Raw genomic sequence first — 25,601 nt, 5'->3', positions numbered from 1 at the left:
GTTGCCAGCCCTGCAACATGCATGTTTTGGAAACCGTTGCCCTTAGCAACCGACTTTGCAGTCCTCTTCCGTTGCTCCCAGCAACAAGGCTACAACAGTGCCCATAGCTTTCTCCACCAAATGTGAGGTAGCGCTGTCATCTAAGTAGGGGATTCTCGCTAGGCAGCGAACAAAACACATCCGGCACTGGATTTTTCATCAAATCAATACAGTCCATGCGGTTTATTTAGCAGCATAAACCCATAGAAGCAACGTAACTTCATAACATCTGCGTAGCTTCCATTATAGTGCTTCACTCTGGTTATCAATGTCCAGTACGCAGGCTCTCTTAGCCTCACAATTATCTCACCCACGTCAGGGCTCCTCATGCGGCTTCAGTATCCCGCACACGTTTATCCCCTCCAGAGAACTCTTCAGGCACACATCGCCATTGCTCACAGCGTCCACATGTGCTGTCAGGCAGGAAGCTCCATCTCAGCGGGACCTTCCACACTGGACCAACCAGGTCCCAGCATTCACCACTTGTGACTCACCCTGGCCACATTATATCATTCATAGACACGCCCACTGGGTTACATGACTGACCTCATCACAGGTCCTTCAGGCATTTTCACACTCTTTACAACCGTGCTTTCAACACATCCCCTGGGTGGGTTTGTAGGTAACCAGGCCCCCCCACCTCTCTAGTTACCTGGAGACTTCTCCCTCACATATTACCGCAGCACCTCAGCAATGTCCTTGCTGATCACACATACATAAGTCTCCATCTCAAAGCCACCCACTTTGAGATACATAACGGCCACTCAACACTCTGCCATTCATCTCTTCTCCTGGGACCTCCACACAGCGCCCCCTAGCGGACACAGTGGTTAATACACCACAATATATATATAGTTGTGGCCAAAAGTATTGACACCCCTGTAATTCTGTCAGATAAAACTCAGTATCTTCCTGAAAATGATTGCAAACACATTCTTTGGTATTATCTTCATTTAATTTGTCTTAAATGAAAAATCACAAAAAGAATTGTCCTAAAGCCAAATTGGATATAATTCCACACCAAACATAAAAAAAAGAGGGTGGACAAAAGTATTGGCACTGTTCAAAAAAATCACGTGATGCTTCTCTAATTTGTGTAATTAACAGCACCTGTAACTTACCTGTGGCACCTAACAGGTGTTGGCAATAACTAAATCACACTTGCAGCCAGTTGACATGGATTAACGTTGACTCAACCTCTGTCCTGGGTCCTTGTGTGTACCACACTGAGCATGGAGAAAAGAAAGAAGACCAAAGAACTGTCTGAGGACTTGAGAAACCAAATTGTGAGGAAGCATGAGCAATCTCAAGGCTACAAGTCCATCTCCAAAGAACTGAATGTTCCTTTGTCTACCGTGCGCAGTGTCATGAAAAAGTTTAAGGGTATGTGCACACACTGCGGATTGGGGTGCGGATTTGGCCGCGCGGATTTGATAAAATCCGCAGGTAAATCTGCAGGACAATGGAGAAGATGGCAAACCGCAGCGGAATCTGCAGAAAGAATTGACATGTCAATTCTTTCTGCGGTTTAGAAACCACAGGAAATCCACGCAGAAAAATCCACACCGTATGCACTGCGGTTTTTAATATCCATAGGATATTATGGTACTGTACACCACAGCAAAAACTGCTGCGGATCCGCAGCGGCCGAATCCGCTGCGGAACCGCAGCAGAATCCGCAGCGTGTGCACACACCCTAAAGCCCATGGCACTGTGGCTATCCTCCCTAGATGTGGACGGAAAAGAAAAATTGACAAGACATTTCAACGCAAGATTGTGCGGATGTTGGATAAAGAACCTCGACTAACATCCAAACAAGTTCAAGCTGCCCTGCAGTCCGAGGGTACAACAGTGTTAACCCGTACTATTCGTCGGCGTCTGAATGAAAAGGGACTGTATGGTAGGAGACCCAGGAAGACCCCACTTCTTACCCCGAGACATAAAAAAGCCAAGCTGGAGTTTGCCAAAACTTACCTGAAAAAGCCTAAAACATTTTGGAAGAATGTTCTCTGGTCAGATGAGACAAAAGTAGAGCTTTTTGGGCAAAGGCATCAACATAGAGTTTACAGGAGAAAAAAAAAAAGGCATTCAAAGAAAAGAACACGGTCCCTACAGTCAAACATGGAGGAGGTTCCCAGATGTTTTGGGGTTGCTTTGCTGCCTCTGGCACTGGACTGCTTGACCGTGTGCATGGCATTATGAAGTTAGAAGACTACCAACAAATTTTGCAGCATAATGTAGGGCCCAGTGTGAGAAAGCTGGGTCTCCTTCAGAGGTCATGGGTCTTCCAGCAGGACAATGACCCAAAACACACTTCAAAAAGCACTAGAAAATGGTTTGAGAGAAAGCACTGGAGACTTCTAAGGTGGCCAGCAATGAGTCCAGACCTGAATCCCATGGAACACCTATGGAGAGATCTAAAAATGGCAGTTTGGAGAATACACCCTTCAAATATCAGGGACCTGGAGCAGTTTGCCAAAGAAGAATGGTCTAAAATTCCAGCAGAGCATTGTAAGAAACTCATTGATGGTTACCGGAAGCGGTTGGTCGCAGTTATTTTGGCTAAAGGTTGTGCAACCAAGTATTAGGCTGAGGGTGCCAATACTTTAGTCTGGCCCATTTTTGGAGTTTTGTGTGACATGATCAATGTTTTGCTTTTTGCTTCATTCTCTTTTGTGTTTTTTCATTTAAGACAAATTAAATGAAGATAATAATACCAAAGAATTTGTGTTTGCAATCATTTTCAGGAAGAAACTGAGTATTATCTGACAGAATTGCAGGGGTGTCAATACTTTTGGCCACAACTGTATATACACACACATACATACATACACTGGGGAATAATACTGGCTATATGGAACGCTCAAAAAAAGAGATGAAATGGTGTCCAATTATTATTTTTCATGTAACACAAGATATAGCGATCCTAACATGCCAGAAAAATATTTAACTAATTCCTAAATTTGCATTAGTAAAACAGCATGATATCCTTTCTTTGGTTGAGACCCAGTGGTAATCTTGTGTTTAATTTAAATATCCACCAGCCTTCCCTATTTATTAGGGTTGCTTCAGTGTTCAGACTTCACTTTTTATACCCTCTATCACCCAACTGCTTTTTAATTTCGTCAACTTCTCTTTTATAATCGCTTTGAATGCTACAATTACGCTTAGCCCCAGTCATTTCTCCCACTGGAATGCTCCTTATTGTGTTTTTGGGGTGATAACTACTAGCGTGCAAAATAGTGTTTCCCGCCGTTTTCTTCCTAAAAGTGGAAGTGATGATTGTCTCATTTGGTATACCCCTCAATTTGAGATCTAAAAAAATCTATACAAGAACAATCATGGTGAGCTGGGAATTTGAGATTGAAAGGGTTACAATTGAAGTAACATACTAAATCCTGCACAGTAAAAACATCAGAGCCCCACACAATGATCACGTTATCAATATATCTCCCATATCGTAGCACACAATCCCCGAAGGGATTATCCACGGTATATACATACAGTTCCTCCCACCAACTCATGCCAGATTTGCAAGAGAAGGGGAGTATTTCGCCCCCATTGAAACTCCACTTATCTGCCTGTAAAAATTCTGGTTAAAGCTGAAATAGTTGTTGGTTATGAGGAACTGTACAAGTTACAAAACAAAATTAATCTGATCTATTGAAAAATTCCCATATTTTTCTAGATGAAATTTTAGTACATGAAGGGTTACTGGGTGTGGGATAGAGGTAGAAAGGGAGACTACATCCAATGTAATCCACGAGAAATTGGATTGCCAAACGAAATTTTCCATGTCACTCAACACATCCGTGCTGTCTCTAATGTACCCAGGTGTCCTCTGGACGAGAGGCTGGAGGAGCTGATCCAGCCACTCACCCAGCCTCTCGCCCAGAGAACCAATGCCTGAGACTATGGGTCTCATTGGTGGGGGATTTAGACACTTATGTGTTTTAGGCAATGCATATAGAATAGGGGTGACCGGGTTACAAACCTTTAAATATTCCCTTTGTCTTTTATCAAAAAAATCCAGAAAAAAACCTTCATCAATGATCTTAAAAACGCGTTCCTTAATAGCAAAGGTGGGATTCACAGATAAACGATCATACGTAGTATTATCCTGTAACAGTTTCAACCCAATCAATGTAATCATTTTTATTCATTATTACAACAGAACTGCTGCAAGACTAGTGTTAACAATATTTTAAAACTAATACATTAAATGACTACGAAGTAATCTGAAATATACATTACCTGGTAAATCTGGCATTCTGCGTAATTTTACCTCTTCAATATTTGAAGCAATGGTGAACTTAAGCGCTCCTGTTAAAATTGCAATGCCAGTTCTGTATTCGGAATGAAATACCCGAGCTTCCTGAACTTGGTTTTGTTTAACTTCCTAAAAAAAGAGAGAAAAAGCAGAACTGTACAGCCATATATAGGGAATTTCTACATTCAGCAGAAATTGTGAGAAAAATTTTGGGGCCATTTTTACCTATTTCCCAGTATGAAAGTGTAAATAAGTTCTTTGAGGGTCTAGTTTCCAAAATGGGGGTCACACGCGTGTGTGTGGGGGCTCTGTTTAGGCACATCAGAGGCTCTGCAAACACGACATGGCATCCGCTATCTATTCCATCCAATTTTGAGCTCCAAAAGTCAAATGGTGCTCCTTCCCTTCTGAGCAATGTCATGCGCACAAACAGTAGTTTTCCCAACATATGCGGCATCAGAGTACTGAGGAGAAACTGCACAACAAATTGTATGGTCAATTTTCTCCTGTTACCCTTCTGAAAATGCAAAATTGGTGAAGCCTCTAAAGAGTAAAATATACTTTTTGAATGTGGTTTTGAGCACTTTGAGGGGGGTAGTTTTTAAACCCTTTACGACCTTAGACGTATTCCATATGTCCATGTCGCATGGTACTTAACGACCTTGGACGTATCGATATGCCATATCTTTAATGCAGCACTGAGACCACAGTCGTGGTGCTAGCATTAAAATTCGAAGGCTATCTTACCCAACGGTACATGGTGGCGGTGGGGAGTGGTAGCGGGAAAGTCTAAACAACCAAACGCAGCGTTTCTCAGTGTTCAAAATAATCAGATTGCCTGAAACACTGATGTCCTGCCTAGGATCGGTGATGTAAGAGCATCGATTACAGGCTGGATCCTGACAACGTCGGTTCACCTGATCCACCTCTGATTGGTGCAATTAATGAGAACACCAATCATTTCTTACAGATGTGTTGTGACCTGCAAGTGGTCTCTCTGTATATTCTTATTCTAGCTTCAGATTTGTACATGGTGGTCACTGTCCCTCTGTGCACCGTGCTAGGCTTTGTGGTGCCATCGAAGCATGTGACATCACAACTGCTGCTGCATGGGCCTGCTCTTGCTGAAAAGAAAAAAAGAAGAGTTCCTGATTCCTACTCCTAGCCTGATCTATCCTCATCCAACCACCCTCCTCTTTTCACCTCCCCCCCTTGTAGTCTTCCTCTCTGCATTCGATTGCTGATCAGTACTCGATGGCTCAATTTTGGGCAGTTTTTTTTTTCCGTGCATTCTGCAGCTGCCGAGCACTGATCAGTGACACAAATCGCTGACCAACATCATTGCTTACCATTTTCCAGGACTTTTTTTGTCCATATTTTTCTCCCTGCTCCCTTTGCACCACCTCCTTGTGTGCATCCGACAGCTCTTGAGCGTTGATCAGTCACGCAAATCACTGATCCGCACTTGTGCTTGCTGTTTTCAACAACCTTGTTTTTCACTGACTGTTCCCCACACACACACACTTTTCACCACCTCAGTGTCCTGTTTCAGCCTAGCCACTGATTAGCACCTGTGCTCGTTTTTGGCAAGGGCTTTTTCTTTTCCTGTCTATTTTTTTTAATCCCCTTTTTGCACTACATCCATGCGTGCGTTTTACAGCAGTCAAGCGCTGGTCTATGAAAAACATCACTTACTGGCCTCTGGTTGTTGTGGTTTTTTTTTTGCGAGAAAAGAATAAGAAGAAATCATTCAGATTACTTGACAGGACTAGATTAGTTAGAGCCAGTAAAAATATACTGTACATAGTAATCGTCTACTACAGTATTTTTTACTGAATTGAGTTAGATAGTAAAGAGTAAAAATATACCATAGTAATTGTGGTCTACTACGGTATTTTGTACTGAAATGAGTTCGTGTCAGCGACGGGAAAAAAAAAAAAAAAAAAAAAAAATCATCGGCACATCCGTCCTACAGCCACCGTGCGCTGATCACTGATGCACATCAGTGATCAACTTCTGGTTGTTGCTTTTTTTATTTTTTATTTTCTAAATAAATAAAAAAAAGTTTACACCAATAACACATACACACAAATAAAATTTGGTACTTACACAAACAACAAATATGTAAAAAAATTTTTTAAAAAAAGTCCCAATTTGTCCCAAACCCGGTATTCAGTGGAGGAAGCATATGCCTTCCTTACCTTCGACATGGACAGTGAGGGAGGGGATCCCACCTTCCTTTATTTTTCCTTCTCAAGTGATACTGAACCGCCACGCAGATGTTCCAGTACAGAAATTGAAACAGCGCCCACCATTACTGACCCCTTATGGATCTCATCCCCCCGAAAGTTTCTGAGCCATTAATTCCTGATTTTGTGCCGCAATGAGGAATTAAATTTGACACCACCAGCCTCAGAGAAATACACTTTTTCAAGTCTTTTTCTATGAGGATTTTGTAAGCCTTACAGTGGGCCAAACAAATTTGTACGCCCAGCAACTTTCGGCACAAAACCGCTTTTCATCATTTTCTAACTGGACTCCTGTAGACGAAGTAGAAATGATGACGTTTTGGGTCCTGGTCCCTCACATAGGGATACTGAGGAAGCCATAACTTTGACACATTCCACTGTTCCGCATGTCCACGACCCCTACACATTTTGAGGCCATCCAAAAATTGTTGTATTACAATCATGCACGGTGTCCTCCCCCAGATGACCCCAACTTTGACAGTCTTTTCAAAGTTCGACCAGTCATCGAGCACTTCAACAAGTTTACTGAGGTGTACGTGCCTCAAACAGACATCTGCATGGATGAGTCCCAAATCCAATTCAAGGAAGGACTCCCTTATTGAACTCATTGAATGTCCCCACGTCCCAGGAGTGGGTAGGAAAATTGTGAGGGATTTAGTGCATCCAAAGCTGGATCAAGGTTATCATGTCTACGTAGATAACTTTTATATAAGCATCCCATTCTTGAAATCCCTCTGTGGGCGAGCTACCGCAACCTGCGGTAGTCTGCAAAAATAAAAGAGGCCTCCTAAGATGTTAATGGTCAGCTGCTCAGAAAGGGTGAGAGCAGAGCCCAATGTAGTGACAATCAAGTATAAGAGGACCACCTTGACCACCAAATATGGTGACGGCAGCACCCCCCAGAAGTGGAGAAGGTATCTATACACAGGTCCGCAAACCACACTGTGTACTGGGGTATAACAAGTACATGAGGGGAGTTGATCTTTTTGATCAAGTCCTTCAGCCTCACAGTGCCATAAGAAAGTCCAAGGTGTGGTACAAGAAGCTAGCTGTGCACATTATAGAGATGGCATTGCACAATGCTGTTGTGCTATCCCAATGTGCATGCCAGACCGGTACGTCGTACCTTCAGTTCCAGGAGGTACTGATCAAGGCCTTAATCTTTGGGAGATCAGGAAGGAGTGGGTCCATTTTACAGCGCTACGTTATAAACTTCTGTGACGCACTTTGAGGTTCAAAGTGCTCACTACACATTAGATAAGTTCACTAAGGGGTTTAGTTTCCAAAATGGGGTCACTTGCTGGGGGTTTTATCTGTTTAGGCACATCAGGGTTTCTAGAAATGCAACATGGTGTCCACTAACCTTTTCATCAAATTTTGCATTCAAAAAGTCAAATGTTGCCCCTTCCCTGCAGTGCACCCAAACAATAGTTTTCCCTTGTATATGCGGTATTGGCATGTTCAGGAGAAACTGCACTACAAATTGAGGTCCATTTTTTTTCTTTTACCCTTGTGAAAATAAAAAAATTGGGGTCTAAAGTAAAATTTTAGTAAAAGACAGTTATATGTTTTCCTTTCACATTCCATTAATTCCTGTGAAGCAACTGAAGGGTTAATAAACTTCTTGAATGTTGTTTGGAGCACCTTGAAGGTTGCAGATTTTAGAATGGTGTCACGTTTGGGTACTTTCTGTCATAAAGACCCCTCCAAAGTCACTTCAAATGTGAGGTGGTCCCTAAAAAATGGTTTTGTAAATTTTTGTTGGAAAAATTAGAAAATCGCTGGTTAACTTTTATAACGACATAACTTTTAAATTTTATAACTACCTAAGAAAAAAGAATGGAATCAAAAATTGTGCTGATGTAAAGTAGTCATGTGGGAAATATTATTTATTAATATGTGTGACATAACGCTCTGATTTAATTGAATAAAAGTAAAAAATGTGAAAATTGCAAAATTTTCTAAATTTTCACCAAATCTCCGATTTTTTTCACAAATAAAAATAAGTCATATCAAAGAAATTTTCCCATGTCATGAAGAAAAACTCCAAATCAGTGGGATCCATTAAAGCGTTCCAGAGTTATTACCTCAAAGTGACAGTGGTCAGAAATGAAAACAATCGGCTTTGGTCAGGAAGGTAAAAAACAGGCCTTGGGGGGTTAAAAATTATATTATATATACACACACAGTGGGGCAAAAAAGTATTTAGTCAGTCAGCAATAGTGCACGTTCCACCACTTAAAAAGATGAGAGGCGTCTGTAATTTACATCATAGGTAGACCTCAACTATGGGAGACAAACTGAGAAAAAAAAATCCAGAAAATCACATTGTCTGGTTTTTTTTCATTTTATTTGCATATTATGGTGGAAAATAAGTATTTGGTCATAAAAACAAGCAATCAAGATTTCTGGCTCTCACAGATCTGTAACTTCTTCTTTAAGAGTCTCCTCTTTCCTCCACTCATTACCTGTAGTAATGGCACCTGTTTAAACTTGTTATCAGTATAAAAAGACACCTGTGCACACCCTCAAACAGTCTGACTCCAAACTCCACTATGGTGAAGACCAAAGAGCTGTCAAAGGACACCAGAAACAAAATTGTAGCCCTGCACCAGGCTGGGAAGACTGAATCTGCAATAGCCAACCAGCTTGGAGTGAAGAAATCAACTGTGGGAGCAATAATTAGAAAATGGAAGACATACAAGACCACTGATAATCTCCCTCGATCTGGTGCTCCACGCAAAATCCCACCCCGTGGGGTCAGAATGATCACAAGAACGGTGAGCAAAAATCCCAGAACCACGCGGGGGGACCTAGTGAATGAACTGCAGAGAGCTGGGACCAATGTAACAAGGCCTACCATAAGCAACACACTACGCCACCATGGACTCAGATCCTGCAGTGCCAGACGTGTCCCACTGCTTAAGCCTGTACATGTCCGGGCCCGTCTGAAGTTTGCTAGAGAGCATTTGGATGATCCAGAGGAGTTTTGGGAGAATGTCCTATGGTCTGATGAAACCAAACTGGAACTGTTTGGTAGAAACACAACTTGTCGTGTTTGGAGGAAAAAGAATACTGAGTTGCATCCATCAAATACCATACCTACTGTAAAGCATGGTGGTGGAAACATCATGCTTTGGGGCTGTTTCTCTGCAAAGGGGCCAGGACGACTGATCCGGGTACATGAAAGAATGAATGGGGCCATGTATCGTGAGATTTTGAGTGCAAACCTCCTTCCATCAGCAAGGGCATTGATGATGAAACGTGGCTGGGTCTTTCAACATGACAATGATCCAAAGCACACCGCCAGGGCAACGAAGGAGTGGCTTCGTAAGAAGCATTTCAAGGTCCTGGAGTGGCCTAGCCAGTCTCCAGATCTCAACCCTATAGAAAACCTTTGGAGGGAGTTGAAAGTCCGTGTTGCCAAGCGAAAAGCCAAAAACATCACTGCTCTAGAGGAGATCTGCATGGAGGAATGGGCCAACATACCAACAACAGTGTGTGGCAACCTTGTGAAGACTTACAGAAAACGTTTGACCTCTGTCATTGCCAACAAAGGATATATCACAAAGTATTGAGATGAAATTTTGTTTCTGACCAAATACTTATTTTCCACCATAATATGCAAATAAAATGAAAAAAAAAACAGACAATGTGATTTTCTGGATTTTTTTTTCTCAGTTTGTCTCCCATAGTTGAGGTCTACCTATGATGTAAATTACAGACGCCTCTCATCTTTTTAAGTGGTGGAACTTGCACTATTGCTGACTGACTAAATACTTTTTTGCCCCACTGTGTGTATATATAACATTTTTTAACTGAGTTTCAAGCATCTACTCAGATGTTTTTAATTGGTTTGTTCCACTGTTTTTAATTAAGGGTCATTTGAATATGTTCCACAAAGGAGGATATATTGCTAGTGTTGGAGCTCCGTTCAAATAGGACCGTGAGGAAGGCACATAGTGCTGAAACATGTAGTCCCTTGCTGGAATGCTACTAATTGATTGGAGTTCCTTATACTTTTTATGACATAATGGATTAATAAAGAAGAAGTTTTTACAAATCTGGTGAACTTTCATCCTTTTGCTGGATCCCAATTTCCACATATTTCTATTTGTTGGGGCATACTCCCTGCCTGGATCCGTGCAAAGTATAGGGTGAACACTGATTACTGCATCAAGAGGAACTCCTTTATGGTGAGCTGGCTATATGTTTTTCACATTGTTTGAATATATATATATATATGTGTATATATATATATATATATATATATATATATATATATATATATATATATATATATATATATATATATATATATAACATTCTTAAATAATGGTTTTCTTTCAGAAAAATAAGTTACACATGTTTGGTATCACCAAGTCCGGAACGAGCCGACCTATAAAACTGCCCCACTAGTTAACCCCTTCAGTGAGCATGGTAAAAACAAATACAAAATGAGGGGGAATAACTATGCTTTTTCATCATACCACGGAACAAGAAGTGGAATAAAACGTTATCAAAAAGACAAAATGTAAATAAAAATAGTATCACTGAAATCGTCACCTTGTGCTGCAAAAAACAAGCCGCCATACAGCTCCAGTGAAAAATAAAAAAGTTATAGCTCTCAGAATACGTGATGCAAAAATACCGTATATACTCGTGTATAAGTCGATCCCGTGTATAAGCCGACCCCCCTAATTTTGTCACAAAAAACTGGGAAAACTTATTGACTTGCGTATAAGCATAGGGTGGAAAATGCCGAAGCTACTGGTAAATTTCAAAAATAAAAATAGATACGAATAATGCTGCACAGTGATGAGTGGCCCCTTATAATGCTGCACAGTGATGAGTGGCCCCTTATAATGCTGCACAGTGATGAGTGGCCCCTTATAATGCTGCACAGAGATGAGTGCCCCCTTATAATGCTGCACAGTGATGAGTGGCCCCTTATAATGCTGCACAGTGATGAGTGGCCCCAGATAATGCTGCACAGTGATGAGTGGCCCCAGATAATGCTGCACAGTGATGAGTGGCCCCAGATAATGCTGCACAGTGATGAGTGGCCCCAGATAATGCTGCACAGTGATGAGTGGCCCCAGATAATGCTGTACAGTGATGAGTGGCCCCAGATAATGCTGCACAGTGATGAGTGGCCCCAGATAATGCTGCACAGTGATGAGTGGCCCCAGATAATACTGCACAGTGATGAGTGGCCCCAGATAATGCTGCACAGTGATGAGTGGCCCCAGATAATGCTGCACAGTGATGAGTGGCCCCAGATAATGCTGCACAGTGATGAGTGGCCCCAGATAATGCTGCACAGTGATGAGTGGCCCCTTATAATGATGCACAGTGATGAGTGGCCCCAGATAATACTGCACAGTGATGAGTGGCCCCAGATAATGCTGCACAGTGATGAGTGGCCCCAGATAATGCTGCACAGTGATGAGTGGCCCCAGATAATGCTGCACAGTGATGAGTGTCCACTTACAATGCTGCACAGTGATGAGTGGCCCCTTTCAATGCTGCACAATGAGGAGTGGCCCCTTTCAATGCTGCACAGTGATGAGTGACCCCAGATAATGCTGCACAGTGATGAGTGGGCCCTTATAATGCTGCACAGTGATGAGTGGCCCTTATAATGCTGCACACTGATGAGTGGCCCCAGATAATGCTGCACACTGATGAGTGGCCCCAGATAATGCTGCACACTGATGAGTGGCCCCAGATAATGCTGCACAGTGAGTGGCCCCAGATAATGCTGCACAGTGAGTGGCCCCAGATAAGGGGCCACTCATCACTGTGCAGCATTATTATGCTGCTGCTGCTGCCTCAATAAAAAAAAAAAACAAAAAAAAAACACCTATATACTCACCTCGTCGCTGCTGCCGCTGCTCTGCAGTGAATGTTCAGGCAGAGGGCGCCTGCTAACTACGTCATGGCGCCCTCTGACCTGAACGTCCCTGCCAGAGGACGCAAGACAGCAGAGCGACGCGCAGCGGTGGAACGGAGGACAGGTGAATATAGCTCCCCCTTCATTCTCATCTCTCCTGGCATGTTTCTGCAGCCCCCCGTGCTTGTTCCATGTTCAGCGCGCTGCTCTTCCTGCCTTCAGCGGTCACGTCGTACCGCTCATTAAAATCATGAATATGCGCATATTCATGATTTTAATGAGCGGCACCACGTGACCGCTGAAGGCAGGAAGAACAGCGTGCCGAACATGGAACAAGCATGGGGGCTGCAGAAACATGCCGGGAGAGGGGAGTATGATCTCAGACACCCCCCGCTCCCCCTCCCCGGCCAACCCCGGTATAGGACTTGCGTATAAGCCGAGAGGGGGACTTTCAGCCCAAAAAAATGGGTTGAAAATCTCGGCTTATACACGAGTATATACGGTAATTCTTTTTCTTTCTATAAAAGAGTTTCAATTGCGTAAAAGTGTCAAAACATAAAAAAAATAAAAAATGTGGCATCACTTTAATTGTGCTGACCCAAAAGAAATAAACTTCTTTATTAATTTTACCACACGTGGAACAGCATTAAAAAAAATTAAAAAAAAAATAAATCCTGAATTGCTGTTTTCTTTTTTCATTCTGCCTCCCAAAAATCTGAATAGAAAGCAATCAAAAAAAGTCATATGCCCAAAAATGGTAACATTAAAAATATCAACTTATCCCTGAAAAAAACAAGCCCTCACATGACTGTCGGCATAAATATGGAAAAGTTATAGCTCTCAAAATATGATGATGCAAAAGCTAGTTTTCAGTGTGTGACCACAGCCAAAAAATAAATCTGGTATCGCTGTAATTGCACCGACCCAAAGAATGAATTTGTCTAATGACTTATACCATGTGAGGATCACAGTAAAAAAATAAACAAATTCTTGACCTGCTGTTGATTTGTTCATTATGTCTCCTAAAGATCACAGAAATGCTCGGTGCACATTTATCCTGCTCTCTGCGTTGAGCGCTTGTACTGGTGTTTCCGTGTAAATCTCTGAAATACAGGATTCAGAAAAAACCTATACAGATTCCATATGAGGCAATGGAGACATTTTGGACGTTGTCCAGCCTATGATCCGGCGGTAACCATCTTTTTAGGCATACATAAAAACTACGCTTAAATAGTTCTGTGCACCTCTGAAAAGGACACTGCTAAACAGAAGCCAGAAGGAGCCCAGAGTAACTCTGATGCCTCATTATAGCGAATGGATCCCTCGGGGGTTTCATCTGAGTCACATAATTCAGAGTTTTATATGGAAACCTTGATGTAAGTGCTCAGCCTGGATCCAAAACGTTCTGGAAAACGTTCCCAATAAAATCAAGTCTCCACTCAGGTCCTTCATCTGTTAATGGAAATATAGACGGTTTCCACGTTACTGGTAGTACAAAGACTCGGGAAAAGCACTATAGCTTCTCACCGTCCAAAAGAAATCCAGAAAATTCTGCACTCTCAAATCCAAATGCCCCTTCTTTCTGAGCCCCACAGTCAGGGGTGCACCTATAATGAGGCAAGTTGAGCCAGCTACCTCAGGCGGCAGGCAGCTGCTGTGCACAGGGGGCGGCATTATGCGCTCAGCTACCCGCTGCACCTACAATTTAGCTGTATAGGACTCCCCAATTTCTATATAACATTGGGTTTCAGCCAAATCCTATTTGTACTTGATGTAAAATATACTCAACAGATATGATCCATATGATGTGGACTTGTCCCAATTTGGAGTCCTTCTGGAAAGGAGTACTAGCAATTATTAACAGCGTTTATTCAGTTAATATGGATCCCTCACCCTCTGTTTGTATATTGGGATATGTTGAGGATTTGAACATGGCAAGATAGCAGTGTCACGTATGCTTTATAAGGCTAGGAAACAGCCCAGAATTGGGTATTCAACTGGATGCCCACGATCGCCGAATTTATAAATATAACTAATTGGCTGTTAAACCTGGAAAGAGGCATCTATCTAAAAAGGGGAGCCATCTCTAAATTTGATAAATTATGGGCCCCATGGATTGATGGCTCTGGCTTGGTGTCTAGAGAACTGCAGAGATTTCGCTTAGGTTTACTTTTATTACTGTCTTTACCCAACGCTGTTTCTGCTGTTCTGGTACCTCTGGGGCTCTCCCAGCAGGTCATGGCTCCCTCAAACCGTAACAGTAAAGTCTGCACTATAATACAGAGCTCCTTCCCTTCTGAGCATTGCCCTGCAAATGTGACATGGCACCCTCAAACCATTCAAGCAAAATAGGAACTCCAATATGGCGTTTCTTCCCTTCTGAGCTGTGCACTGTGCTTTAAAAAGTAGCTTTTGACCAAATATGGGGTATTGGTCTACTCAGGCCGTTTAGTCTCGCTGGCTTCCTCACAATGGGGACAGCCATTTCGCGAGGCAAAACGGCGCTGTCGGGGTGGGACAGTGGGCCCCAAGAAGCCAGGACACTTGTCTTTGTAGGTACCAATATGCTCATTTGCTTTGTATGCATTTAAGCACTTTATTTACAGGTTGGGAAATCGCTATTTACCCTGAAATGTGATCGTTGCAATATATTGTCACTAGGCATATTTAAATTGCTTCAATTTCTTTGTGGATAGTTTTATATAGCTTTAACCATTTATATTTATTGACCTTTGCTATGACACTATTGCCACTACTGGTTTTTTGTATATGGCTCATTGTCTTTTTTCATTCCTGTGGAGAGATTCTTATGGAAATTGTACTTTGAAATTCATAAATAAACAAAAAAATTTATATCTTACTTTATGTTTGCCTATGCCTCTTCATCCCCAGTTTGTTTGCAGGGGTGGGTGTTAGAATATATGTTAATATGAGGATGGTGTTGTATTTAAAGAGGACATTTGATATTCATTTCTCATACTGTAGTCTGTGAGTCCTTCATGTGTTTTTTTTTTAGCAAACTTTATGCGGGCTTTCATATGTCTTGCACTGAGGAGAGGCTTCCGTCTGGCCACTCTGCCATAAAGGCCCGACTGGTGGAGGGCTGCAGTGATAGTTTACTTTGTGGAACTTTCTCCCATCTCCCTACTGCATCTCTGGAGCTCAGCCACAGTGATCTTGGGGTTCTTCTTTACCTCTCTCACTCACCAAGGTTCTTCTCCCACGATTGCTCAGTTTGGCTGGACGACCAGGTCTAGGAAGACTTCTGGTGGTCCCAAACTTCTAGCATTTAAGAAATATGGAGGCAAATGTGCTCTTAGGAACCTTGAGTACTGCAGAAGTTCTTTTGTAACCTTGGCCAGATCTGTGCCTTGCCACAATTTTGTCTTTGAACTCCTTAGCCAGTTCCTTTGACCTCATGATTCTCATTTGGCCTGACATACACTGTGAGCTCTGAGGTCTTATATAGACAGGTGTGTGCCTTTTACAAACCAAGTCCTATCAATTTAATTAAATACAGCTGGACTCCAATGAAGGCGTAGAACCATCTCAAGGAGGATCACAAGGAAATGGACAGCATGCGACTTAAATATGAGTGTCTGAGCAAAGGGTCTGAATACTTATGATCATGTGATATTTCAGTTTTACTTTTTTAATAAATTTGCAAACATTTCTACATTTCTGTTTTTTTTCAGTCAAGATGCAGGTGCAGAGTGTACATTAAATGAGAACAAAATGAACTTTTTTGAAATTACCAAATAGCTGCAATGGAACAGAGTGAAAAATTTAAAGGGGTCTGAATACTTTCCGTACCCACTGTACAACTCCATTAGTGGAAAAAAAAAAAGTTATAGCTCTCAAAATACAGCAATGCAAAAATACTAATTTTTTCTATAAAATAGTTTTTGCTGTGTAAAAGCGCCGCCAAAACATTAAATAATAAACTTGGTATTGTGTGGCCCGAAGGATAAGGCCGCCTTATCAATTTTACCACAAGCTGAATGGCATAAAAAAAAATTGCTGGTTTTTGTTCAGTCTGTCTCTCAAAATCAAAATATAAAAGCGGTCAGAAAACATTTCGCGACCGAAAAAGGTACCAATAAAAACGTCAACTCGTCCCACAAAAAAACCCACAAACCATCACATGACTGTCGGAGGAAACAGGGAAAGATTACAGTTCTCAAAATATGGCGATGCTTTGCAAAAAAAGTGTTTAGTGTGTGACAGTACCCAAACATGAAAAGAAGATTTAAATCTGGTATCACTGTAATTGCACTGGCCCGAAGAATAGTTGTCTAATCACTTGTGCTACATGAGAAACAGTGTAAAAAATGAATAAAACAAATTCTACACCTGCTGTTGATTTCCTCATTCTTCCTCTCAAAGATCATAGTAAGCATCGGCTCACATTTATCCTGCACTCTACGCCGAGCGCTTACACCGGAGTTTCCGTGTAATTCTCTGAAATACATGATTCAGTTGAAACCCCCAGACGGAAGATTCCCTTTAAGTCATATGGAGGTAAAAACTATCATTTTCTGAGAAACCAGGGATGATATCGCCTCTTTATGTTAATGTTTGCACCTTTGATGGGCATTTTTTTGGAGGGAAAGGTTGAAAGGCCAGTGAGGGTGAGTCTTCGGCGAGCGGAGGCTCCATTTGCGTTCAAGTCTAGGCTGCCAGCCTCCGCAACAAGGAAAGTACTTCTTTAATAGGGAATTTAGAGGCTGGGCTACAGCTAGTTTATCCTCTAGTATCCCCCCCTTCCCCTTTACAAAAATAATGATTTTTGGTTTACTGACCATTTTTATACCTTGTTTATGACTATTGCTGCAATACCTTGGCCTGGAGTTATTCTCATCCTGTTGATTGGCATTAGGATACTGGCTGATATATATTCTCTCACCCCGGTCACCTGTATATACACCGGATTACATACTTACACAGTGAGAAATAATTTGCCTTCATTCAAGTGGCTTTATTTAAGATTTGGTTGCTTCTCATAGTCTTGTTCATCTTTAATGTAGGTCTTACAGGCAAGTAGGGATTCATAGGGTTTTTTAGGGTGAGCCGCCGATGAGCGGGTGAGCCATTTTGTGTTCAAGACAAAGTGCCAATCTCCACTGACAGGCAGGGTCCACCTAGGGGATAATAGGGCAAACTAGGCACACCCATCGGGATACCCCCTTGATATATTTAGGTCAGCTATATATGGTTGCCTGGTTAGGCGTTAAACATGTTTGTTGGTAGTTTATAATTAAGTTTAAAAAAAGTTAATTTTTAATGGTATTTTTTTTTAACTTCTGAAAAGAATGAAACCGCTGAACAGAAGCCAGACGCAGACCAGAGTAACTCTGCTGCCTCATAATATCGAGTGGATCCCTTGTGGCTTTCATCTGTATCATGTCACTCGGAGATTTAGGCTGTGTGCACACGTTGCGGATTCTGCTGCGCTTCCGCAGTGGTTTTGGCCCTGCGGAAACGCAGCAGTTCCGCTGACCATGTACAGTACAATGAAACCCTATGGGGTTTCAAAAACGCTGTGCTGACGGTGCGGATTTTTCCACGCGGTTTTGCTGCGGCATGTCAATTGTTTGTGCGGATTCCGCAGCGGTTTCATACCTTAACCATAGTAGAGGTGTGAAACCGCAGGGCAAATCCGCAGAGCAAACCGCAGGAAAACCGCAGGTCACTTTACCTGCGGTTTTACCTGCGTTTCCGCGCGGAAAAATCCGCAGCGGATTCCGCAACATGTGCACATAGCCTTAGATGGAAACCTCAAAGTGCTCAGCCTAGAGCACAGGATAAATGAGATCCCAAACATTATGAAAAATGTTCCCAATAAAAGCTTTAACTCAATCCCCAAAAATAGCAAGTTTCCACTCAGGTCAGTCACCTCTCAAAGGAAATATAGGGGGGCTTACACGTTACTGGCAGTACAAAGGCTCAGGAAATGCGCTATGGCTCTTTGAAACCAAAAAGAAATCCAGAGAATTCTGCATTTCCAAATCCAAATGCTTCTCTCCCTTCTGAGCCCCAGTGTACCTAAACCACAGCGCGTCCAGACGTTTGGCATTTCTGTAGCGATGACAGCCCGCTTAATTTAAGGGCGCGTTTCTCCAAAAGCATGAGCTGGGTACCACAAAGTACTGGTCACTACAACCTACTGGTCATTACAATGGCAGTTTGCAATTTACTCAGCAACATCCACTTCTGCTTGTTTCTGGAAGACACCCATGAAGTTAAAATCGTCGCTACACCTGTAGATAAATTTCCAAAGGGGTGTAAATTTCAAAATGGGCTAACTTGAGGTGGGATTCTGCCCTTCTAGCACTTATGGGCTCTGTATACAGAGTCCACAAACTATTCTATCAAAATCTGTGCTCCATAATGCAAATAGTGCTCCTTGCCTCCCGAGTCTCTCCATATGGTTAAGTAGTACTGTACAGCCACATATGGGGTATTTATACATTTAGCGGAAATTGTGGGACAAATTTTGGTGCCATTTTTACCTATTTATCCATGTGAAAATGTAAAATCTGGGTCTAAAACAATTTTTTGTGGTAAAAATGTCATTTTTTCTTCACAGCCCAATAATATAAAATTCTGTGACCCACCTTTGAAGTTTATATGATCACTGCAACTCTAGATGAATTCATCAAGAGGTGCATTTTACAAAATGGTGCCACTTATGAGGAGTTCTGCTGTTCTGGCACCTCAGGCACTCTACCAGTGAGTCATGACACCGACAAACCATAACAGTAAAATCTGCAGTATAATTTGGCGCTACTTCCCTGCTTAGCTTTACACTGTGCCTGAAAAGTATTTCCAGTTTACACGTAGGGTATTGGCGCACTCGGGAGAAATTTTTACAACAAACCGAGGTCCATTTTTTCCAATTGGCCCTTAGAAAAATTAAAAACTTAGTGCTAAAACAACATGTTATTGGGAAAAATGGAATTATTCTTTCTTCGCCCAATAGTATAAAAATCTGTGCGGCACATGTGGTGGTAATATGATCACTGCACACCTAGATGAATTTATTGGGGAGTGTACTTTGTAGTAAAATGAGGGTTTCTGCTGTTCTGGCACCTCCGGGGTTCGGCCAATGTCATATGACACCCTCAAACCACCCAGCAAAATCTGAACTCCAATACGCCACTCCAATATGTAGTTTTTGACCACATATGTGATATCTGTGTCCTCAAAAGAAATTGCACAATCTCTCCAGTTACCCTTATAAAAATGCTAAATTTTGGACTGAAAAACAAAATTTTGTGGGGAAAATGTGATTTTTTTTTATTTTCACAGCTCAATGTTATAAACTTCTGAGAAGCACCTGAGGGGTTCAAGGTGCTCACCACACATCTAGATAAGTTCCAAGAGGGGTCTGGTTTCCAACATGGTGTCACTTGTGGGGGGTTTCCAATGTTTAGGCACATCAGGGGCTCTCCAAATAAGACATGTAATCTACTAATTAATCCAGCAAATTTTGGCAAACGGTGCTCCTTCCTTTCCCAGCCCTGCCATGCGTCCAAACAGTGTTTTTTTTCCCCACATACAGGGTTTGGGTATGCTCAGGAGAAATTGAACACATATTGGGATCCACTTTCTTCTGTTACCCTTGGAAAAATAAAAAAAAAAATTGGATCTAAAGAAAATTTTTTGGTAAAAAAAAAAAATTAAATATACATTTTTTCCTGCCACAATCAAAAAAATCCCGTTAAGCACCTGAAGGTTAAACAACTTCTTGAATGTGGTTTTGAGTACCTTGAAGGTTGAAGTTTTTAGAAAGCTGTCACTATTGGGTATTTTCTATCATATACGGCCCACAAAGTCACTTCAAATGTGATGTGGTCCCTAAAAAAAATTGGATTTGTAAATTTGTTGAAAAAAAATGAGAAATCGCTGGTCGACTTTTAACCCTTATAACCTCCTACCAAAAAAAAAAAAAAAGTTTCCAAAATTGTGCTGATGTAAAGTAGACATGTGGGAAATGTTATTTATTAACTATTTTGTGCGACATAACTCTCTGATTTAAAGGGCATAAAATTTGAAAGTTAGAAAATTGCCAAATTTTCGCTAACTTTCTGTTTTTTACACAAATAAACGCAAGTCTTACCAAAGAAATTTTACCACCACCATGAAGTACAATACGTCACAAAAAAACAAAAAACAAAAACAAAACAAAAATCTCGGAATTAGTGGGATCAGTTGAAGCGCTCTAGAGTTATTACTACATAAAGTGACAGTGATCAGAATTGTAAAATTTGGCCTGGCCATGAAGATGCCAACAGGCTAGGGGAGTAAAGAGGTTAATGGCAATTTTGTTACCAGCGGTTTAGACATTAATGACTGTGTGTTGAGTTATTTAGAGGGCACAGCAAATTTACACTGTTATACATGCTGTACACTGTACCAAAGTGTCAGATCTTAAGTTTTGTGCCATGAAAAGATATGATAAATAATTAACAAAAATGGGAGGAGTGTACTCACTTTTGTGATAATACTGTATATTATCTACAAAGAAAGTTTGATTTGGCATACTCCTTCCTGATACACTGACAAGGCAAAGTGAAACTGGCATACCCGAGTGCGGATCAGCATGATCATCAAGACCTTTTCAGGCTGTATTACTATATGACCTAACAAGGGCCAGCAGGACGGCCATGACAATACACTTAGGTACACACAGCTGTCATTTTTGAGAGGACAGTTGTAGCGCTGCTGTTCAGAAACTGCAATAGATGAAAGGTACATCTACATGTCACATTTATGAACAATCTTGCCTAGAAACGCTCATTTCCTGATCCTGTACTGATATAAATAGGCTGCCGATAACCTGATGAAAGAGCCAAACGCTCATAAGTTGTCAACACAGCTGTACTTGCTTTACAATAGTAAGTGATTAGGAAAGTTAACTTGTTCAAATGGTAGCAGAAATCCTGATGCTCATCAACATAATGAGAATATTTCTGCAGAGTGAAATGTTGTGATTCTGGGAAGATCTGAAGTATAAGAATTTTTGTTATTACATAGAAAACACTGGATAGTTACTTACGTTTCCCATGCTGAAGGTACGCTTAAATCCACAAAATATGTCATATATTAACACAGTTCCATCTTCCTGAATGCAGATTAGGTCTTCAGAAACAGTCCATCCAAGGTGTACAACTTGCCCACTTTTCCACTGTAAACAAGTAAAATATGTATTCAAGATACAGAAATAAGATGGTATTGCGGCTTTTTATGTTTAAAGGGATTGACCATTACTGGGACAACCCCTTCTCGACCAAAAGGTTTGCCCCTGTGAAAACAAAAACTGGCGTTGCTGTCCCCACCTTTGAATGCACACATAATCAAGAGCAAGCGAGAGCTGTGGCTGGCCGCTCACTTGCTCTTGATTACTAATACATCCGCCAAAGGCGGGGACAGCAACACCAGGGCTTATTGGGTACAGGGCTCACGTGACGTATCAACCTCAAGAACAGGAGTGCCGACACAGCTAGAACGGCGTCGACACGGGAGACGATTATAGGTGGTGTTGGTGATGGACTTAAAATCTTCTTTCAACCTTAAAAACTATGTTACTATCTTTTGACTTCACGTGGGCAAACATTCAGATGAAGAGAATGGGTTGTCATAGTAGTAGACAACCCCTTTAAGTAAAACTGGCAAATATGTGCAAACACATACATCCACTGCATGTAACCGTGATACTGGCTGCCAAAAAACTTACAAAAATGCCAGAGCATATACTGCTGAGAAGTCTTTAATGATCAATCCCTTACCTTCATCAGTCTCAGATCCTCAAGGAATAACAGATAATACATACATGCTGCAGAATCAATTTAGGAGTTTTCCATTGTTAGTGATTCTTCAATTGAACCCTTACTAAGTCACCACCCGCTAACCACAAAGGTCTGAAGAATACATTACATTAGGTTGTTTTGCCTACTGCGACATCTGGAACATCCCATCACATTGGAGGATAGAGTATAGTTGTATCTGCCACGATTTCAGGTCTTTCTAAAGAGACTGGTCTCGTAAACAAAATACCGAGCCATGAACCAGTTCCTTGTAAGGAGATACCAGGGCTTGCAGTCCATCCCCTCTATTCTACCTGTAGCAGAACCTTGCAAACTACTCAGCAATTCCAAAATTACAGCTTTTCTAGCATTGATCACAATGGGAAGGTATCAATCTCCCACTCTAACTACGAAAAAGGAAACCCCCAAAGGAAATCCAGCAGGAAAGTGGGATGTAGAGGCTGGGGAAACGTGTAGCAGTTAGAAACTCAAACAATTGCAAAAAAAAAAAAAGTATGGTGCATAAAGATTTTTAATTTGTCAACCCACAAGAGCTTAGCTTTTTAAGTAAATGGCTTTCCTTTTGTCCTAAAGGTCACGTAGATACTTTTGATTATTTTTGGTTTGAATGAATTCGTTACAAAATTGACCTTCGCAAGATATTTTAATATTTTGGACAAGAAAACTGAATTTTCAACCTCTAAGGCCTGTTTCACATTTCAGTTATTCGACGTCAGTCCAAATCCACCAGGTTGTGCAAAAAACGGAACCGTCAGCGTCATGACACCGGATCCGTTTTAGGACAGATCCGCTTTAGCAGGTAGTGACCGAAATTTAAAGGAAAACGAGTCTGGGGAAAGAGAGAGAAAGAAAGAAAAAGGGAGAAAGAATTTTTCTTTCTTTGCACGGCTGTTCCGGAACGCTACTCAGGGGTTAAAAGCCCTGCTCCAGCGAATCTGCCGGGCATGCGCAATATAAATTAGCAGACCGTCGCTCGGAAAAAACATTGCAGAGTCCGTCCCATCCGCCCGGGAGACGCTAAAATTTTGACGGATACATCAAAAAACGGGTGGGACGGACGACCGTCAGTCAAGATCCGCCACTAATGTAAGTCTATGGGGGAAAAAAACGGATACATTTTTTTTGAAAATTGGAGGATTTGGACTGACGTCAAAAAACGGAAGTGTGAAACAGGCCTAATACTTCAAATCAAATCTTATTGCTTTCACTGAAAATAACATTAAAAGGGAAATTGTCAGCAGATTTTTTCTATGCAATCTGCTAGTGACGTATTGATGTGGTCCATGTGCCCTGGAGATATTGTCCCTGTATGTGGGCCCCTCAACCACTGCATCTTGTGGTTGTGTCTGTAGTAATGTTTATGCATGGTGAGATAATCCACCAGTTTAGAGATTCTTTCACCTCCAGGGACCTCAAGGGTCATCGTATCCAATCCCCTGCTCAATGCAGGATTCACTAAACCATCTCAGATATATGTCTGTCCAGCCTCTGTTTGAAGACTTCCATTGAAGTAGACCTCACCACCTCTCGTTCCACTCATTGATCACTCTACGTGTCAAAATTTTTTTTTCTAATATCTAATCTGTATCTTCTCCCTTTCAGATTCATCCCATTGCTTCTTGTGTTTCCATGTGCACATGAGAATAATGGTGATCTCTCTACACTGCGATATCCCTTCAGATATTTGTAGGCAGCTATTAACCCCATAATGACCGCTGATACACCATTTACCTACGGCAGTAAAAGGGAACCTGGTCAGCAGGATTGTGCACAGTAACCTACACATAGTGTCAGGTCGGCGCTGTTATACTGAATATAATGATACCTTGGTTGATTAAATGCATCTTATGGTTATTCTTTAATCTTTATTTTCAGTTTTGTGTTAATGATATGCTCGTGTCCTATGACGGGGATCATGTATGTGGTGCTCTGATTATATAGGGTGGATACACCTAAATAAAACGGGAATGGTTGGTTATATCAACTTCCTGTTTGTGGCACATTAGTATATGGGAGGGGGAAAACTTTTCAAGATGGGTGGTGAGCATGGAGGACATTTTGAAGTCGGCCATTTTGGATCCTACTTTATTTTTTCCAATGGGATGAGGGTCATGTGACACATTATACTTATTGAGAATGTCACAAGAAAAACAATGGTGTGCTTGGTTTTAATGTAACTTTATTCTTTCATGAGTTATTTACAAGATTGAACACATTTTATAAGTGGTCAAAGTGCTGCCCATTGTGTTGGATTGTCAATGTAACCCTCTTCTCCCACTCTTGACACACTGATAGCAACACCGCAGAAGAAATGCTAGCACAGGCTTCCAGTATCCGTTGCTTCAGATGCTGCACATCTCGTATCTTCACAGCATAGACAATTGCCTTCTGATGACCCCAAAGATAAAAGTCTAAGGGGGTCAGATCGGGAGACCTTGGTGGTCATTCAACTGGCCCACGACGACCAATCCACCTTCTAGGAAACTGGTCATGTAGGAATGCACCTACATAATGGTGCACCACCAAATTATGGGTGTCAGGTCCGAGCATTCCTACATGAACAGTTTCCTGGAAAGTGGATTGGTCATCTTGGGCCAGTTGAATGGCCACCAAGGTCTCCCGATCTGACCCCCTTAGACTTTTATCTTTCCTGTGGTGTTGCTATCAGTGTGTCAAGAGTAGGAGAAGAGGGTTGCATTGACAATCCAACACAATGGGCAGCACTTTGAACAAATTTTATAAGTGGTCATAAACTTGTAAATAACTCATGAAAGAATAAAGTTATGTTAAAACCAAGCACACCATTGTTTTTCTTGGGAAATTCTCAATACGTTTGATGTGTCACATGACCCTCATACCATTGGAAAAAATAAAGTTGGATCCAAAATGGCCGACTTCAAAATGGCCGCTATGGTCACCACCCATCTTTAAAAGTTTTGCCCCTCCCATTTACTAATGTGCCACAAACAGGAAGTTGATATCACCAACCATTCCCATTTTATTTAGGTATATCCATATAAATGGCCCACTCTGCATATTCATAATGCAGACTGCTGACAGGTCACTGATCTCTCACTGACCTGCCGCCTAGTTTGCATAACGAATACCTAACATACTGAAGAAAGAGACAAAAAGCGCTCCTGTGCAGTAGCAGCTCTCGGATCACAGTTTTATGCTAATCTCTAACCAGACCATCCATCCCCAAGTGTTTTACCAGAAGGTAAAGATTTAATGGCATCCTCTGTCTCGCACCTCCACATGGACACTCGACAAACACCATCAGGGAAGTTCAGATAGAGACTAATCTACCACATGGG

General features: G+C 41.6%; 1 protein-coding gene across 1 annotated transcript in view; it reads right to left on the bottom strand.

Annotated features, from left to right (window-relative positions):
• VPS16 (VPS16 core subunit of CORVET and HOPS complexes) overlaps nucleotides 1-25,601 on the bottom strand; it is a 325,784-nt gene that overhangs the window by 242,457 nt on the left and 57,726 nt on the right. The window contains exons 4-5 of the mRNA XM_073558129.1: nucleotides 21,516-21,644; nucleotides 4,294-4,438 (exon numbers count right to left, since the gene is read on the bottom strand). Of these exons, the coding sequence (XP_073414230.1) occupies nucleotides 4,294-4,438; nucleotides 21,516-21,644 (274 nt within the window). The remainder of the gene's footprint in view (nucleotides 1-4,293; nucleotides 4,439-21,515; nucleotides 21,645-25,601) is intronic.

This window comes from Dendrobates tinctorius, unplaced genomic scaffold (genome assembly GCF_039654945.1).
Source record: "Dendrobates tinctorius isolate UK_male_01 unplaced genomic scaffold, ASM3965494v1 ptg000254l, whole genome shotgun sequence".
Classification (NCBI taxonomy): Eukaryota; Metazoa; Chordata; class Amphibia; order Anura; family Dendrobatidae; genus Dendrobates; species Dendrobates tinctorius.
This window is presented reverse-complemented; position numbering and strand designations above follow the sequence as displayed.